The sequence below is a fragment of the Poecile atricapillus genome, chromosome W (assembly GCF_030490865.1).
Source record: "Poecile atricapillus isolate bPoeAtr1 chromosome W, bPoeAtr1.hap1, whole genome shotgun sequence".
Classification (NCBI taxonomy): domain Eukaryota; kingdom Metazoa; phylum Chordata; class Aves; order Passeriformes; family Paridae; genus Poecile; species Poecile atricapillus.
In genome coordinates this window covers 3,980,034-3,996,941 of record NC_081288.1, presented here as the reverse complement: position 1 = coordinate 3,996,941, position 16,908 = coordinate 3,980,034, and the positions used below count along the sequence as shown (strand labels likewise).

Sequence of the window (16,908 nt, the reverse complement as noted above, 5' to 3'; positions counted from 1 at the left end):
GAAAAAAAATAAACATAAAAATCACTGCTGGCAGGTGCCTCTTCTGTCTCAAATCATCCTGCTCAGCTTGGTTCAGCAACATGAAGCTATTGGTGGTGAAGCTACTCCTGAGTCCCTCTTCCCACCCCAAGGCCTTGTTCTCAGCCAGGAATGAGATCCAGCCCTCCAGCTGGGAAATGGACCCAGACTGAAAAAAAAAACCCTACTAATTTATTCTTCTTTATTCTTCTATATACTGTTTATTCTATAAATTTGTTTTTCCTTATTTTGCTCTGAATGGGAATGTTGTTTTGTGAGCATGGATCCATCTCTGGAGCACCTGGTGTCAGCACAAAGCTATCCCACATTCCTTTTGTGGAAGGGCTTTATCAGGCTGCCTAAGCCCAAATCACAGCTATGTCCTAGTGTTCCTGTGAGAAATCCCTTGCTAACGAGGAGGATTTCTAAGAAGGTCAGTGAGAAGGAGAAAAAAAACAAGTAGAATTCTCAAATTTCTGCTCCAGCCATGTTAGAGTCTCCTATTGGTGTTAAGGTGGGGTGCTTGCCTGGGTCATGTTGTAGTGCATCTGGGTCATACGTGGCATAAGGGCACGAGTTGCCTCCAAATGAATTTATATGGGTGACTGAGGAGCCTTTATTTTGCACTTGTGCCAGGTGACCTGGCAGTCCCCACTTGCATTTTTAGGGGTGGAAAAATTTGGTTTCCCAGGCACAGAAATCAGCAGTTGCTCAGTCCTCACCTTCAAGCCCATGAGCAAGACCCAGGGCAACCCTGCTTATCCCCCAATAAAGGCAGCTAAAGCATCCTGGCTTGATAGAGACTGAAACTGGGAAACCACATCCCTCCTTGGGGCTCATGGATTTGGGAGCAGGAGACAAAATACCCAATTTTTCTCCCAGTACTTATGCCTTTTGGGCTTCCTAGAAACAAAGGCCAGACAAGAGAATAAAAGCAGATATATTTAATGAAGGGCCTTCAGGTACATTAAGGGCAGACAAAGCCTCTCCAAGGAGCTACGCCCAAAAATGGACTATGGTCAGGAGATTTTCAGACAGATACAAGTTTGGTCCATTTACATATCAGGGGTTAATCCTCCAATTACAGCTTCAGATAATGAAGCCATATACCCCCAGTTTGCTCCCCCCTCCCAATTCACTTTTATTTAGACTTTTCAGGCCTGAGGCTGTGGAGTGTCCTTGGATCTCAAGCCCAGAGGGATTGTTTTGTCTGACCAAATGTGAAGACAGTTAACTAACACATTATATGGAGTTTAGAGTTATGCACTAACTCAGTACAGGATTTGAAAAACACAAAATCTAAGAGAGTAGGGCATCAGTACCACTGGGTGAAAACCAGCCCTGATTCTGGCGGGTTATCCCTGCTGTTTACCAGCCTCAGCTGCTCTTCCTGGAAAGAGCTGGAAAGCAGCAGCAGCAGCACGGCTCTGGCACGCTCCTTTCGCGTGTCTCTGGATGAGGAGCAGCTGCCGGAGCCGCAGCGCTCCCTCCCCGTGCCCTCACCAACGGGACATGCAGAGCCCGTGCTCTGGTGTCCCCGACGTCCCTCATGCCAGCAGGGCAATAAAATAATAAATAAACGGCGTAAACAAGTTCACCCCGCTGCCCTGGGAAAGGTTCTCCCCTCGTCAGGTCGGGTAAACAAGCTCCAGAGGCGGTGGGGAGGGGAATAAATAAATGAATCAGGCTGGTTGAAGGGATGCAGCTGTTTCATACCAGCCCTGCCCGAAGAGAGCCCAAAGCGGGGCCAGGACTGCACAAGGACAGGACCTCCTTTGCTCTGTGGATTTACAATCACCTTCCCCATCAGCATTGTTTCTCCCCAGACCATTCCATGAGGAGACACTTGTCTGTCTCAGCTTGCCCCCTGTCCTCAGATAATCCTTATCAGGGCTGAGCAAAGCTTTCTTTTCCTTGTTGATTTCCAACCCAAATCAACATCTCTCCAGGTGGGGTTTTAACACCCTGCTCCTGACTACAGGGGCTGATTTGGAAGCTCTGCACTGTACTACAATGGAGCGTGCACCAGTAACATGCCCCAAAATGTACCTGCACAGGGAACACACCTGAGGATGCTCTGGCACTGCCAGGATTGGTGCACAGAGAGCTGGATCCATGGATAACAGCAGGTAAAGGCACTGTCAGCACAGCCTCCAGTCCATTGCTGCACCCTCCTGTGCTTCAGTTTTCCCTGCCTAAATTGATAAAGCTGGAAATCATCCACCAAGGAGTAAAGGACAGGGGAGACAGGAACAAAAAGGTCTCAGCAATCAATTCTGAACAAACAGCATGAAGTCCCTGGAGAAATGGAACAATATTGCTATTAGTATTATTATTATTCATAATAATGAAGGCAAATCAAAAAGAAAGCCCAATTCCATGATGTTTTAGCAATAGGGTGGCATACAAAATGCAGAAGGTTGGGTTTTCTGGATGGTGCTGGTTCCTCAGCACCAAGGAGGGGCACATCTTACTCCAGGCCCTGTGCTTTTGGGAAGGTGTTTAATCTGGAATGGGACAGGGTGGGAAATACCAAGGAGATGTTTTCAGAATGGGGTACATGGGAGAGCACAAAATGAGAGTGATTTTGTCATCCAGGAAGGACAAAACTGGGGAATAGCTTTCAGCCTGGAAAAGAATGCTATGGAGAAGATAACAGCTCTTCTTTATACCAAGGAATATTTAAAGTTTATACAAGATATGCTGCCCCAGTGGAATCCTAATTAGTGGGATTCTAATACCCCTTGCCAGAACAAGGAATTCTCCATGGGAAAACACAGAGGAAATCTAAATCTGCTTGTGTGGTTTTGATCTTGAGTCCCAACTGAGCTCCATCCTTTTTTTTTTTTTCCCCAACCTTAAAATGTAGTTATGATGGGGAAGAGAATCAGGTGCCCTGCAGAGATGTGTGTGCCTGCACGCACGCACCAGGAAAACAGGGCTCACACCTTGCTGGCTGCTGGTTTTGAAATCCTCCCACGTCCCTCCATGAAAAAAAACCTGTGGTCATCTGATTTAAAGCCTTTGGAGCCGTTTTGTGCCGAGATCAATCTCTCCATCACAGAGGGTGTGTTAGGGAAGGGTTCGGCAGGGCAGCAGCTCCCAGTGGGACAAGGATGGTGGGATGCCAGGTGGAAAAGGGGCCTGGGGGGTGTTGGTGGTGGGATCTGAGCACTGGGGTGAAGCCCAAGCCCAGTCTGAGCTGCTTTCCTGTGTGGCACAGCCACTGAGCTTGGTTCCAGCTCGTGGCTGGAAATACAGCAATGGAGAGTCCTTCCCCATCCCTGCCAGGAGGACACAGAAAGGAGGGGTTTTCCAGCATCCTGAGCTGCTTGGTGGGATGCTGGCCCTGGCAGGGAGGTTATAGCTGTGTCTGCCTGCTCCCAGGTTAGGACATGAGGATACAGCTTCAATATTGTTCTTTGGTTTAATTCCCAGACTTAGGAAGTCTGAGAGGTGCTAACAACCCATATCTCTCCCCACCAGCTGGTTTCTGTGGAGTGAATGCAGAGTGGGTCCCAAAAATCCCACTGGGCCTCACAGAGCTGCACCCCCCTTAGAAGCCTTCTACAAGAGTTTCTAGTGGAGTGGTGGTTCCACCTGCAGCTGGTGGCAGCCAAGGTTGTCCCACCTGGCCACCACAACCTGGCAGGTGCCCCCCTGCACCAGTACCACGAGATATGGTGGATTCTGCTGTTTGGTTGTGCATGACCCAGAGAGCAATAATGGGAACAAAACCAGGCATGGTGACCCTGAAATCCACTAAAAACTCCCCATGAGTGGCCATAAATGCTAAAGAAAGTGCAGACACCAAGAGGCAGTGGAAAGTTCGTGCTCACCGAGTGGAATGGTGCTGGGAGGTGCTGGGAGGGCTGTGATGGGGGACAGACACCTGCTCCTTTGGGTCCTTTGGCTCAAGAGGCTGCTGAGGTGAAAGGGGGTGAAATGAAACCAAGAGCCAGAATGAAAATACCACAAGAAACACAGGTCAGGGGACAAAGCAGGATGGGAGGGGATTTCCAGCCTTCCAGGAAAGTGTTCAGTGAAAACAAGGTGATGGTTTGACTCAGGCACGAGCCAGTGAGTCAGGAGAGCTGGGGCTAGTTCTGCCACACGTTTCCTCCTTGCCCTTTAAGCAGACACCCTCAACCAGACTCCCCTCAAGCAGCTCCTGACTCCTCACATGGCTTCTCTGCATCCATCAGTGCTTTAAAATCCTGTCCAGTGCCTCTGACAGGAAATGCTGAATAAAACCTTTTCCAGGGCTGCCAGGAAGACACGACATCGAGGCACAAAGGTGACGTGACCGGCAAAGGCAGCAGCATGTTGGTTTGCAGGGCTTTGCCAGCAATCCAGAAAGCCTCCCAAAGCAACAAGATTATCCCTTCCAATACCTAAAAAAAGCTGCAGAAAGGCAGTTCTCCACCTTTAGCTGTAAGCACTCTGCAGAGGCAGAGTTTCCCATCAGGGGGTGTTCTAATCTGAGTCACTGCAGGAGCTGGGACAGCAAGGAAGTGCTCGGTGGCGCAGGGGACAGGCAGCAGAAATAACAGTGCTGGGATTTGGCAGTCCTGCCCTTTCCCTTCATGCTGCAAGCAAAAGGCACATCTGCTCCTGCTAACAAGAGCCTCCTTGATGTCAGCAAGCAGAAATGAGACCAGGGGATGTTGTAACTCCTGCTAACAGAATGTACAAAGCAGTGAGAGCAGTAGGAGAGCGAGGGATTCTGCCCCTCCACTCCACTCTTGTGAGACCCCCACCTGGATCACCGTGTCCAGCTTGGAGTCTCCAGTACAAGAAGGATGTGGAGCCACTGGAGCAAGTCCAGAAGAGGCCATGAAGATGCTCCAAGGGCTGGAGAACCTCTGTTATAGAGGTGGGCTGACAAAGCTGAGGTGTTCAGCCTCAAGAAGAGAAGGCTCTGGGCAGATCTTAGAGCCCCTTCCAGTGCCTAAAGGGAACCTATAAGAAAGATATTTTAGCAGGATCTGTTGCAATAGGACAAGGGGTGATGGTTTAAAAGTGAAGGAGGATTGATTTATATTAGATACTATATATATATATATATATATATATATATATAAGATATATTAGATATATTAGATATATTAGATATATTAGATATATTAGATATATTAGATATATTAGATATATTAGATATAAGGAAGAAATTCTTTATGATGAGGGTGGCGAGACCCTGGCACAGGTTGCCCAGAGAGGTGGTGGATGCCCCATCCCTGGAACTGTTCAAGGTGAGGTTGGATTGGACTTTAAATAACCTCATAGAGTACAAGATGTCCTTGTCCTGTCAGAGGGTTTGGAACTAGGTGATCTTTCATATCCATAACCCAGACTGTTCTGTGCTTCTATCATCATGTGTTCAATCTCTGCTCTCTGCCTTTCAGTCTTATCTCCAGCTCCTTCCCAGACAGCAGCACCGGGATTTCATTTGTCCTTTGACAGATGACAAATGTCCTGCTTGCTGGCAATGCCCTGCCAGCTTATCACCTGCACACTCCCAGGCTTCCTCGCTTCAGCTGCAGTAATTAAATCATATTTTTCAGGAGGGGCACTTTAGGTGAACTCTCCCAACACCTCCTGCCAGCAGAGCTGCAGCCACAGACAGGCCAGGGGATCAGGGCTCTCTCCAGTGCTCCCAGCTAATGCAGCAATGCTGGAAGAAATTAATTTCTGTCCTAAGCTCGTTTCTCCTGCCTGTCCTCGAGCATCCCTGCTAGACATACCTTTCTTTAATATCTGAAACTGCCAAATGCCTTGAGTTGGCTAAATGGCAGCTATTACACAGCCATGAAGTGCAGATCCTGTGGCAATGCCACTAGCTACGATGCCCAAGGAGAAAGGAGGCAGAACAGAACCCAGACAACCAGGATTTCACACAGACTTCTCGAAGGGACACAGAAAAGTGATGCCAAAGCTGCAAGCAGTGAGAAACTGGCCAAGATGGGGGTGGAGCTTGCATTTTCTACTACAGGATGCTCCATTTCCACACACAGGGTGTGCAAAGATAGCTGAGAGCCTCCAAAATGCTCATCCCAAAGTGTCCTTGTGCCTCAAGCTACCGAGGGTCTACAGAGCAGCAGCCCTTGGGCAGGGCCTCCTCTTTGCACCCTGAATCAGGGTGGCTGTGAGCAGGCCCTGAGGTGAGATGCTGTTCCCAAAAGGCTCCCAGAGTAAAGGCTCAGCTCTTGCTGAGCTGCCTGGAGTCCCCATATTCCTCTGGGAGGGTCAGGAGCACAGCCAGATTCTAACCCAGCTGAAGCCACCAGCTTGAGCAAGGATTTTTATGCATCAAGTTGAACTAGAAGGGAAATACCTTCACCCCCAACTCTCCTGCAAACTCAGGATGTGCTCAGCTTGCTGTGGGCAGCTTTTGAAGGGCAGCCACAAGGCCATGCTCTCCTGCCTGTTGGCTCATGTATGTGTCCCTGGGAAGCCCAGGCAGCCCAGCAGCAGCCACTGAGCAGTGCTCCGGGCAGGGCTGGTGGTGTGGGGTCCCACCAGCCCAACGGGATGCTCTAAACTGAGGTTAAAGGCTGCAGCCAGGTCACAGCACTGCTAAGCCACCCCTAAACCTTGTCCCCAAGTGCCACATCTACTTGTCTTAAATCCCTCCAGGGATGGTGGCTCCACCACTCCCACAGGCACCACTTTTCCGGTGCATGGCAACTCTTGTGGTGACAAAATTATTCGTAAAACACACGAGCAATGAACAAAACCCGTCCACTCCGGCCTGGCTGCCGCCTTGGACTCTCTGGAGCTGCAGGCTGATGCACGGAGCTGCTGGAAAGTGCTCTGGCATTTCAAGGTTGACCTCTAGAGGAAGTTTGTAGACAGACGAGCTAGGGCTGCGACGGTGACACAGGGGCTGCAGGACGGAGCTGCCGGGGATTTGCAGGGGTCTGGCCAGGATGACAAGCACAGCACGGTGTCCCGACACAACTGAGGTGTGCTGGGCAGGAAAAGCCTCAACTGCTGCAGATCCGCAGTGTGTCCCCAGGTGCTGGAGTCCGTCATTCCTCCCCCTGCTGAGGCTGCAGCAGGGCCACGGGAGCTGCCCTCCAACACGAGAACTTCCCCCGGTCTCTCCCTGCTCCCCAGCTCGGCGCTTTTAAAGCCTCGCACTCTCTGCTTTCCTCCCACCGCCTACCCGCAGCATCTCTCCCTCTGCTCCAAATTAATCCGTTTATCACCTAAAATTAAACCGATCCCTGCAGTCTGCTGCGCTGTCAGGATGCGAGGGTGTGAAGCACATCACGCTCCGCTGAGCCTTAAAAGGCAGCAGAAACCTCGGCGCCGGAGATGCGGGTTCTGTGAGCATCACTGCGGGCACTGCCTCATCCCGTAACATCCTCCCCAGGCAGAGCGGAGAAAAACAATCCCAGCCCCCTCCTCGCTAATCTCATTCCCTCCCTGCTGCCCTTCGGTGCCGTGTCAGTGTGTGACACCTCTGTCCCTGCCCCAGCCCAGGGCTGCCCGCCGGCCGAGGCACCTGTGCTCTGAGCAGCACCTTCTGCCCGTGTCCGGGCACATCCCCGCCCAGCCCTGCCTCCTCCGGCTTCTTTGCCTTGTGAAGAAGATTTTTTCCCTTCCGTTTCTCCACCCAGGAGAGCTGCTGGGAAAAAGGGACCACCACAAGCATCCCACTCTGTGTCCCACCGTGCCAGAACTTCCCTCTGGAAAGAGGAGGAGGTGACATTTAAGAGTCACGGCTTCACAGCAGCCCGGAGAGGAGGGAAAACTCATCCACAGCAGCACAGGAGCACCCATCAGGGCTTTAGGTCCCGTACTCGGAGCTTCTTGCCCACACTGCCAAGCCAGGGGGTGGCAAGTGGGGATTTCTGTGGAAAAGGGATGGTTTGAGGTCCAGGTCTGGGGACACCACGGTATGAGAGGGGCTTGCCCAGGTGAGGGTCGTTTCCCTCTCCAGTCTCTCCTCAGCCGAGCCCCTCCCAAGGACAAAAATGCCCGCAGGTCGCAGTTCTGAGACTGCAGCCCCCCTGCCCAGAGCCATCCTGCTGCCCCCTGTCCCCAGCCTCGCACCAGCCAGAGCAGCTCATTCCCCTCGCCCAGGGACAGACGAAAAACCCCACAGAGAAGGCGGAGAGGGGACAGTTGCCCTTTTCGGGCTGCACAGAGCACACCCACACCCCACACAACCTCAGGGGTGTCCCCCATCCTCCTCCGGAGCCGGCGGTGCGGCAGAGCCGGGCACAGCCCGGTGCTCCCATCTCCCATCCCTGCAGGAGGCAGCGCCAGGGACACGGACCCACCCCTGGATGCCCAGGAGGTCCCTGCGGGGACATCCCGGGATGCTGCCCACCCAGCCAGCCCTACCTTTGCGGAACGGCATGGAGCGGGAGGAGGCAGGGCTGCGCTCGGACGCCTGGGTTCCGCGGACTCGGACGCGTTCTCTTAGATATGCGTATAAAAAAACATATATATTTTCTTCTGTATCTCTATTTCTTTCTTTCCTCCTCCTCCTTCTTTCAGAAGGAAACGGACATATTTGGGCAAAGCCCGGCAGAAACCAGCGTCATTCCGAGGGTGGCACTGCAGAAAGGAGGAAGTTCTTGCAGTTTCAGAGCTTTTAACCCTTCGCTTCCCGGAGACAGCGGGGATGGGAGGGAGGTGACAGGAACAGGACAGGGAGCTGATTGCCTTAGAAGGGGTGGAATGCACTGGGAAAGGGGTTTTGAGTTGATTTGTGGTGTTTTTTTCTTGGTAGGACCAGTGCAGAACTGAGTGTAATGGATGTGATAATGGAATTCTGGCCTCCTGCATCACTTATGCAAATTTCTGAGCTCATCAGAGCACCAATCCCATCTTGTCTGTGGTGGCACTGGGACAAACTGGGAAAACCCAGCTGCTTTAGAAACAAGGGGGTCAGAAAGTCAGATCCCCCTGTTCAGCATCTCCTGCCCTTGCACAGGGAGCTGGAAGTTCAGATCCTGCTGTGCTGGATCCTGGGGATGAGCAAATATCCCTTGCCTGCTGTCACAGGGCTGGGATGAGCCACGAGCTTTGGAACAGCATCAGGTCTGTGTGTCCTCATCTCTGGAGCTCAGGTTGAAGCAGGAGGTGAAGGTGGAACATTTTAACCTGGGAGGGTTGTTTATTTTTACTGTGGTTCCTTTAAGCACTCCCTGGAGGTAGAAAGAGGCATTGGCTTGGAGGGAGTTCAAGACACACTCTGAACTGTGCACAGTGAGACCCCATCCTTTCATCTTGGTGCTTGACAGCAATACCATGAGCTCCATGCTGTGTCTCTGCTCCCTGCAAAACTGTTTTTCCCTCCTGGAGTCAACAAGACTTTCCTCAAACCATCCCTGGAGTGCTCTAAAGCCTCCCCATCCGTCTCCTGCAGGCTCCAGCCCCACCCAGACCACCTCGATGCTCCAGGTGATTCTTCTTCATCCTCCCCAGGAAAAAGCCTGCCAGGTTTGGCTTAACCCCCACTGGAGAAACCTGTCTAGGGCAGTGGGTGAGGAACACTCCATAAAAACACCCCCCAGGCTGTCATGAGAGCTGTGCCTCCGACAGGAATGTCAGGGACAGGGACATCAATGTCCTACATGGCTTTGCTGCCTCTGTCCTGCTCAGGGAGTGTTGGCTGCTGCATGTGGAGCTGTTCCTGAGCCCCAGCACCAAAGGAGGAACAAAAGTGTTCAAGATTTGATGGCATGGGCTGCTGGGCCTCTTCCAGTGAGTGGAACCAGGTACAGCAGCTGGTTTGTGCCCTGGAAAACACAGCAGGACAGGCTAGGAGTCTGCCCAAGCAAATTGAGCAGGCAACTGTTTCCCTGGGGAAAAAAAAAAAATCCAAAAATGGAATTTCCCAAGGTGTTTAGTAACCTTAAAGGGCCACAGGCTGGAAAAATTTAATGCAGATGGGTTGGACATCCATGTGCTGTTGCCAGACAGCCCAGAAGGTAAAGGAGAGTCCTCCTTCCCTCCATGTGTCCCAGCACCCAGGTGGAAGGGAAGGACACCCCAGCCATGCCCAAGGCCAGGGCAGCAGGACTCAGGAATTCTTCTTGTCCACCTCAACTCTAACCCAGTCCTCTGTTCTGGCAAATGAGTGAAATTCCTTGGAGTCATGAGCTTTCAAATCTCTACCAAACTAGATTTTCACAGTTTTATTTCCCAGGATGAATGTGGATTATCAGTTCATCTCTAGAAGGATATTTCCAGCACATGATTCCAGGGCTTAGCAAAAGAAACTTAATGCAATATACTCAGGGTTAGACCCAAAATGAGTGTCTTATCCATGAAAATCCATGTTTGGATATTCTTGTCCAAGTTTGTTGCCCATAACATCCTGCTCAGTGCCTGCACATCTTGGAAGGGGCTTAACTCCTCAATGTTTTTTTTTCCAACACTGACCTTGCCTGGACTTCAATGGCACCTCAGCTCCAAAATCTTCCCAGAAGGAGCATCCCAGAGTTTCGTAGCTGTGAGCAGGACCTGTATGACAGGATGATGGTTCAGGTCCCCATTAAGGCCCTTCTGTCACCTGGTCCTTGCCCTGGGATTTGCCCCAGTTATTCTGTCCATTGACCTAGGAAGATCTCGGATGAAACCATCCTTGGTGTCCATACATCTGCTTCCCATTTTCCAGAAAATTCCAGAAACCAGCTTCCAAGCTCCAGCCATCACAGGATCAGAGCATCATTCCCTATATCAGATAATATTTGGTTTCACCCACAGAAAGCACCTCAGGCATCTCAGTGGTGCCAGGCAGTTTAAGTAAGTAGAGACGACTTCAAACATAGTCTGGGGATTTCTGGTGTATGAGGATCTTCACCCCTTACTCACAGTTCAACATTTCTCTCTGGCATCTAGAAAGAACAACTTTAAAGTAAAAATAGTCATAATTTAAAACTATTACTGAGAAACAAGCTGGTCCCAAAACAATATTTAGATGAAACTAAACAAACTCTGGTCTAGGACAGTGAAATCAGAGCATCTCTTCTCCTGGCAAGCACAAATGGCTGCACAGCCAGAGAGGGTGGCAGTGGCTCAGCATCACTTGAGGTTTCAGAACATGTTGAGCAAACATGGTGGGAAGCACTGATTGTGCCCCAGGGCTGAGGAATGGTCCAGGAAGCTTCCTGAGATCTTCCCAAATCCTGGTTTCTGTGGGAGAGGCACTTGGAGCCTCAGTGCTGCTACCAGCTTTCCCAGACGTGTCCTGTAGGAAGGTGTATACAAAGAAAACAAAAGCATAATTTAATGACTAATATGTTAGGGGGGTTGTTTAGTTAGAACTGACACAGCAAAGAATCCTTTTACCTGTCTCACACGTTTAAAACCCATATTTCATAGACACATGGAAAAGTTTGGGTTGGAAAGGATCTTAAAGACAATCTAGTTCCAGACCCCCTGCCATGGGCAGGGACACCTTCCACAATTCGAGGTTGCTCCAAACTCTGGCCTTGGACACTTCCAGGGATGGTGCAGCCTCAGCTTCTCTGGGCAGCCAGGGCCTCCCCATCCTCACAGGGAAGAATTTTTCCCTCAACCTCATCCTTAAGCCCAGAAAAACCTCTTTATCCAGGTTAGAAATTTAATTTGCCTTCCCCACCTTGCACTGAATCCATCTGTGTGCACAACCAGGCTTTGCATCAAGGGGCAGGGGGATGAAATGAGCTGATGAAATCAGTATTGAACTGCTCTCCCTTCCCAGGTGGTGAGATAATGGGTGGGAGCAGTGTGAGACAGGAATGTCAGTGCTTTCAGCCTGAGAAGCAGTCATGGGGATCTCCTTCGCTGCAAGGCTTGTAGTCTACAAGCAAATAAGAATGCAAACATCTCCTTTGAAATATTTATAACATTTGGAATGACTTGCATGGCACAAACCCAAGGAAGACCAGGGTGCTGGGAATTGCTGGCCCTGGGTACACCAGGGGACTTGCTTACATGATTGATTCAGCTTGCAAAGTTCTGTTCTGTCCATTTATAAGATATCTGAGTGCTCAGGCAGGCTCTCCTCCTCCTCCTCCCCTGGGTTACCCACTGCCTAAAGGTCCTGCTTTCCCTATCAGCATCAGGCCCCTTTCCCACTGCTCAGCTGTTCTCTGGCTGAGCTGCTGTGGTCAGACCTAAGCCAATCTCCAAGGTCACACCTCAGTGAGCAGGTTCTGACCATTGCACTTCTGCTTTCAGCCCAGCTTTTCAAGGCCTTTGCAGATCCTCCCACACTCCAGCAGCCAGGCACTGGTACCCAGCTCCCTTTCTCACAGCGAGCTCTCCCCATGTGCTGATCACCAGCCTGATGCTTCAGCCCTGCAAATTTAGCAGGGGAAAGTTGCAGAGAGGCTGGTGGCCTGGTTCTGCTGGGAGAACAGGCAGCACAACCAGGTCATCTGGGCTTAAAATGCAGAAGGGACTGGGAACAATGAGCTTTTGGAGAGTTTACAGCAAATCTCCCCAGTGTAGCCTGACCTTGAGAGATTACTTTCGTTAACCTTTGGTATTAGTGCTGGCATCTTCATATCATGGAGATTAGGTGCTCTATAAAGGTGTGGAGACAAGATTGGATTAGAGAGATGCAGGTCAAAGACTTAGGACAAGGAGGAATGGCTTTAAACTGACTGAGAGCAGTGCTAGATTAGAGATTAGGAAAAAAATTCTTCCCTGTGAGGGTGGGGAGGCCCTGGCAAAGGGTGCCCAGAGAGGCTGTGGCTGCCCCGTCCCTGCAAGTGTCCAAAGCCAGGTTGGATGGGGCTTGGAACAACCTGGGATGGTGGAAGGTGCTGGAATGAGATGATTTTCAGGGCGCCTTCTAACCCAAATAATTTTGTGACCAGGTACTCTTGGTCCCTTCCAGATCCCGGTCTCCTGTTTTACACAATTTTCAGCTTTTGGGTTTTGGAGAGAAAGAACTGGACAGCGTTTCCCAGGAGTGATCTGCAGGCAGTAGTTACTGCAGCTCTCAGGTACAAACCTTCCCAGCTTCTCTGCTGCTGCTGGCTTCAGCAGGTTCCTGAATTTGATTTTGCTCTTTCCATGCAAGAAATTCACTTTCCCATCTCCATTGATTTCTGTGGCTTTGAACTGCTACCACACACCCACCTGGCACTGAAGAGGAAACATCACATTTGGAGAAACATCTGCATCCTTCTTCTGTTGCATTATGAGTGACAGATAATCAATTCTATTTCACACAATCCAGGCTTGCTGAGGCAAATTCTTGTCATGCAGTTAACTCCCTCTGTTTTTACATCAGGGGCAAAAAAAAGAAGATGTATTGATTTTAGGATGCTAACACCATTTTTTTTACATAAATGCTGATAGCAGCCTCAAGTTTCCAGGCTTTCCCCAACACTGCAGGAAATGTGAAAACCATCAGGCTTTGCCCATGAATAAATCAGGCTGCTGGATAGAAGTAAAACGAAGCAAAACACTTTTAAGTGATCAGATAGAAATCCAGGTGAAGAAAGGGGAAGAAACTATGACCAGTATGTGATAGCTGAAGATATTGTCAAAACTTAATTTACTTCTTATCCCTAAATCTCTGATTTCCTGAGAAGAGCTGAGTCCTTGCAGGTGAATGTGATACTGCTGGGACAGTGTCTTTGGATGCAATGGTGTTGTGTCATATGGGATGATGGGCAGGGCTGTAGCTGGTGCAGGGAGATGAATCTTCGTCTGAAATTTGTGCTTGAAACAAATCTCTGAACCCCAGTTTGAGTACGCTTCATTGCCACGGGCTTATTTCCCTGGAAAAATCTTTAATTTTTTCTGTTCAGATCCGACGTCCCTTCCTACAAAGAGGGAAGACAAGACACTGGGAATTGCTCACATCCTCTCCCGGTGGTAACTGCATCACTTCAACTGCACAAACCCAGCACTCTCCCAACGTGGAAAAACACAAAACCCCACCGGTTTTCACCTTCCATCCTCCCAAGAGGAGCTCGGTGTGTTTTGCCAGAGTATCGTTTGAGTTTTGGTTCACAGTTGCTATACAAGTTTTACAAGTTCAAAGCAGAGAAGTCCAAAAGTGCTACCCAGCTTTGTGCCTGCGGCAGAAGGTGGAGAAACCCAAGATGAGTGGAAGACCTTTGTCTTGGCAGGACCATGTGGATTCCTGAGCTGTTGACTTGCTGCAAGCTCTCAAATGGAGGCCAGAGATCAACACCTTAGAGACTGGGAGATGAAAAACAACTCAAGGGCTGTGAAGTGGCAAGATGCTTAAAAGCTGCTTTGAAAAAAACCCCATGCTCTTCCCAGAAGAGGAATAAGAAGCAGGAGAGAAGAAAGGAAAGGGTTAGGCACCTTCCTGGGAAAGATCTTATTTTCCATAGAGCTGAGGGTGTCTTGGGCTTTAAGCATGTGCTGCAGGTGCTGGGCAGGGGCATGTCCTGCGTGGGGAACAGGGCCTGGTGGGTGCAGGACATTTGTGCCCTATCCTCCGATTCCCACATACAGGGCTGAAAGCTTGGAGTGGGTAATGTTGGACACAAGACATAAGGCTGTGTTTCTACATTTCTGTACTAACAACCCCGTGCTCTGGGATTTCCCAATTTCCTGATGTTGAAAAAAAAAAAAAGAGAAAAAGACAAAGCCACAACCATGAGCTCAGCAGGGATCAGGAGTCGGGGTATGAGAGGAAACCTCTGCAGGAACACACAAACACTATCCCTTCAAAATGTGTCCTTTGGCTTTCATAGATGTTTTTCCATTGCACCTTTTACTCTTCAGTATCCATTTCTGCCCCTTTCAAACAGGACTTTGCCCACCCTGACATGGAAAGCTGTGTTTGTACCTGTATACAAAAAGCCACCAGTAAGATCCAGCCCGTCCTGACACAAACAGGCAGCAAGACCCCTAAAGGAGCACAGGATCTCATTTGTATTTATTGTCAGTTACTGCTCAGTTCTGGTTAAAGAACCAAACACAGGCACACAGGGCCTTTGTCATTCATTCTTTCTCTTCAGAAACAGAAGTGAAAGACTTAAGGTTTGCCCACCTTTTTGTCCAGCACTTAAAAGTCTTGCAGACTTCACAGCATTTTTTTTTCTCCTTGCCACTAACTGGCTGGGTTGCACCTCGACTGGCACAAAATATTTTCTGCAGTAAATAGGAGGTAAAATCACTTAGACATACAAAGGCAAGCAGCACCTTTAACCCACTGACCCGCAGAAAGAAAGGCAATCTTACCAACCCAAGCACTCATTTAGAAAAGGTTTCAGAGTTAATAAATCCTTCAGTGAGGAGGAAAAAGGAGCAGCTACTCCTTTACTGCTCCTCACATGAGTATCTATTACTACATCCAGGGCTGCTCAGGGGTTAAGGTCTTTCAGCTCTGGCTGATGTTATGAACAGCTCATATAATTATCAGCTTTTGCATCCTTAAAAAATCCTGTCATCCTCTGTGAAGCAGGAAATGTCACTGAAGTCTTTTGAGGAGAAGGTTAATTTTTGAGCAACCTGGTCTAGTGGAAAGTGCCTCTGCCCATGGCAGGGGTTTGGAACTAGATGGTCTTTGAGAGCCCTTACAATCCAAACCATTCTATGATTTTATGAATCAAAACAAGGCAAAGCAGATGAATTTACCCTCTAAACTACATCACAGGTAACAAAAAGCTGTGTTCACATATTAAACACAAAGTCAAGGGCCATGTGTCCTGCCAGGAGCTGCCTGATCATCTCCAGCTGGACTTCAGAAGTACCTTCTACAGCCACAACCAGAAGCCAGTGGTGATGTGTGAGGATAAACCAAACTGACAGATGATAAAGACACTGGGATTGCTCTTTAACTGCTCTGCAGCTTGAATAAAATCAGCATCACAAGGCAAGAGGGAAGTCTTTCAATGAAAGTCCTGTCTATAGGACACACCAAAAAAACTCCTAAGCCCAGGTGCTACTTTCAAACCCATCTATGAAGAATCTACATCTCCCCAGAGCAGCACAGCAGGAATCCAAATCCCCTGGCTGTGTCCTCTCATTGCTCAGTGACAGCAAATTTACAGAGCACACACTGCTAAACACAATCAATCCCTGTTTGTGTTTAAGGACAACTATCTCATCACCTAAAGGCAGGGATTTCCCTAAGGACTCAATCTAGTACTGAACTGACTGTGACAGAAAGTGCTTGTAAGCAACACTAAGGCTTCCATGATCACAAGCAGCTCCTGCCTTTTTTGGGAAAAGGAATGGGGTTAGTCTTGTACCCAGCTAGGAGCACATTACCAGTGCCAGAGGCATCCCCACATTGACCTCAGCTGTGTGGATGTTCTTGCTCTCTTTCAAGTTTTAGAGAATTTTAAATAATTTCTACAATTCTGGGAGAAGCTAGTCTAACACTGTTTCTATGAATGACAAGAAAAGCAGTAGCAGCCAGCTTGGATTCACTGAGGGGAAGTCATGCTCACCCAGCTCAACCTTCCACAATGAAAGACTGGCCTGGCAGGGAGAGCTGTGGGTATTGTCTACCTGGACTTCTGTAAAACTTCCAAACACTGTCATCTGTAAGGCCCTCCTAATAAAGAAGCTCTTGAAGCTGCAGGAGCAGACACCAAAAACTGTCTGAATGCCTGGTCCCAGTGATCAGTGGCTCAGGGTCTGGCTGGAGGCCAGGAGCTGCTGGTGAGCTCCAGGGGTCAGTGCTGGCTCCAGCCCTCTTTAAAACCTTCGTTAAAGCAAATTTGCAGCTCACATAGACTGGGAGGAGTGGCAGCTACCTCAGAGGGTCATGCTGCCACCCAGAGGGATCTGGGCAGGCTGGGAAGAGGCTGGCAGGAACACCACTGAGCTCCATGAGAAATGCCAAGCCCTGTACCTGAGGAGGAACAATCCCAGGCACGAACACGGGATTGAATTAAATGTAACAGAGGGTGAATCTTAGTCTTGCTCAGGGCCTCTTGC

At 49.5% G+C, this 16,908-nt stretch overlaps 1 protein-coding gene across 1 annotated transcript in view; it reads right to left on the bottom strand.

Moving 5' to 3' along the window:
• The window catches only part of LOC131591608 (6-phosphofructo-2-kinase/fructose-2,6-bisphosphatase 3), a 37,584-nt gene extending 29,078 nt beyond the window's left edge, over positions 1-8,506 (bottom strand). Inside the window, exon 1 of the mRNA XM_058862462.1 lies at positions 8,374-8,506. Coding sequence (XP_058718445.1) covers positions 8,374-8,389 — 16 coding nt within the window. The 5' untranslated portion in view covers positions 8,390-8,506. The remainder of the gene's footprint in view (positions 1-8,373) is intronic.
• Positions 8,507-16,908: the final 8,402 nt, after the last annotated feature.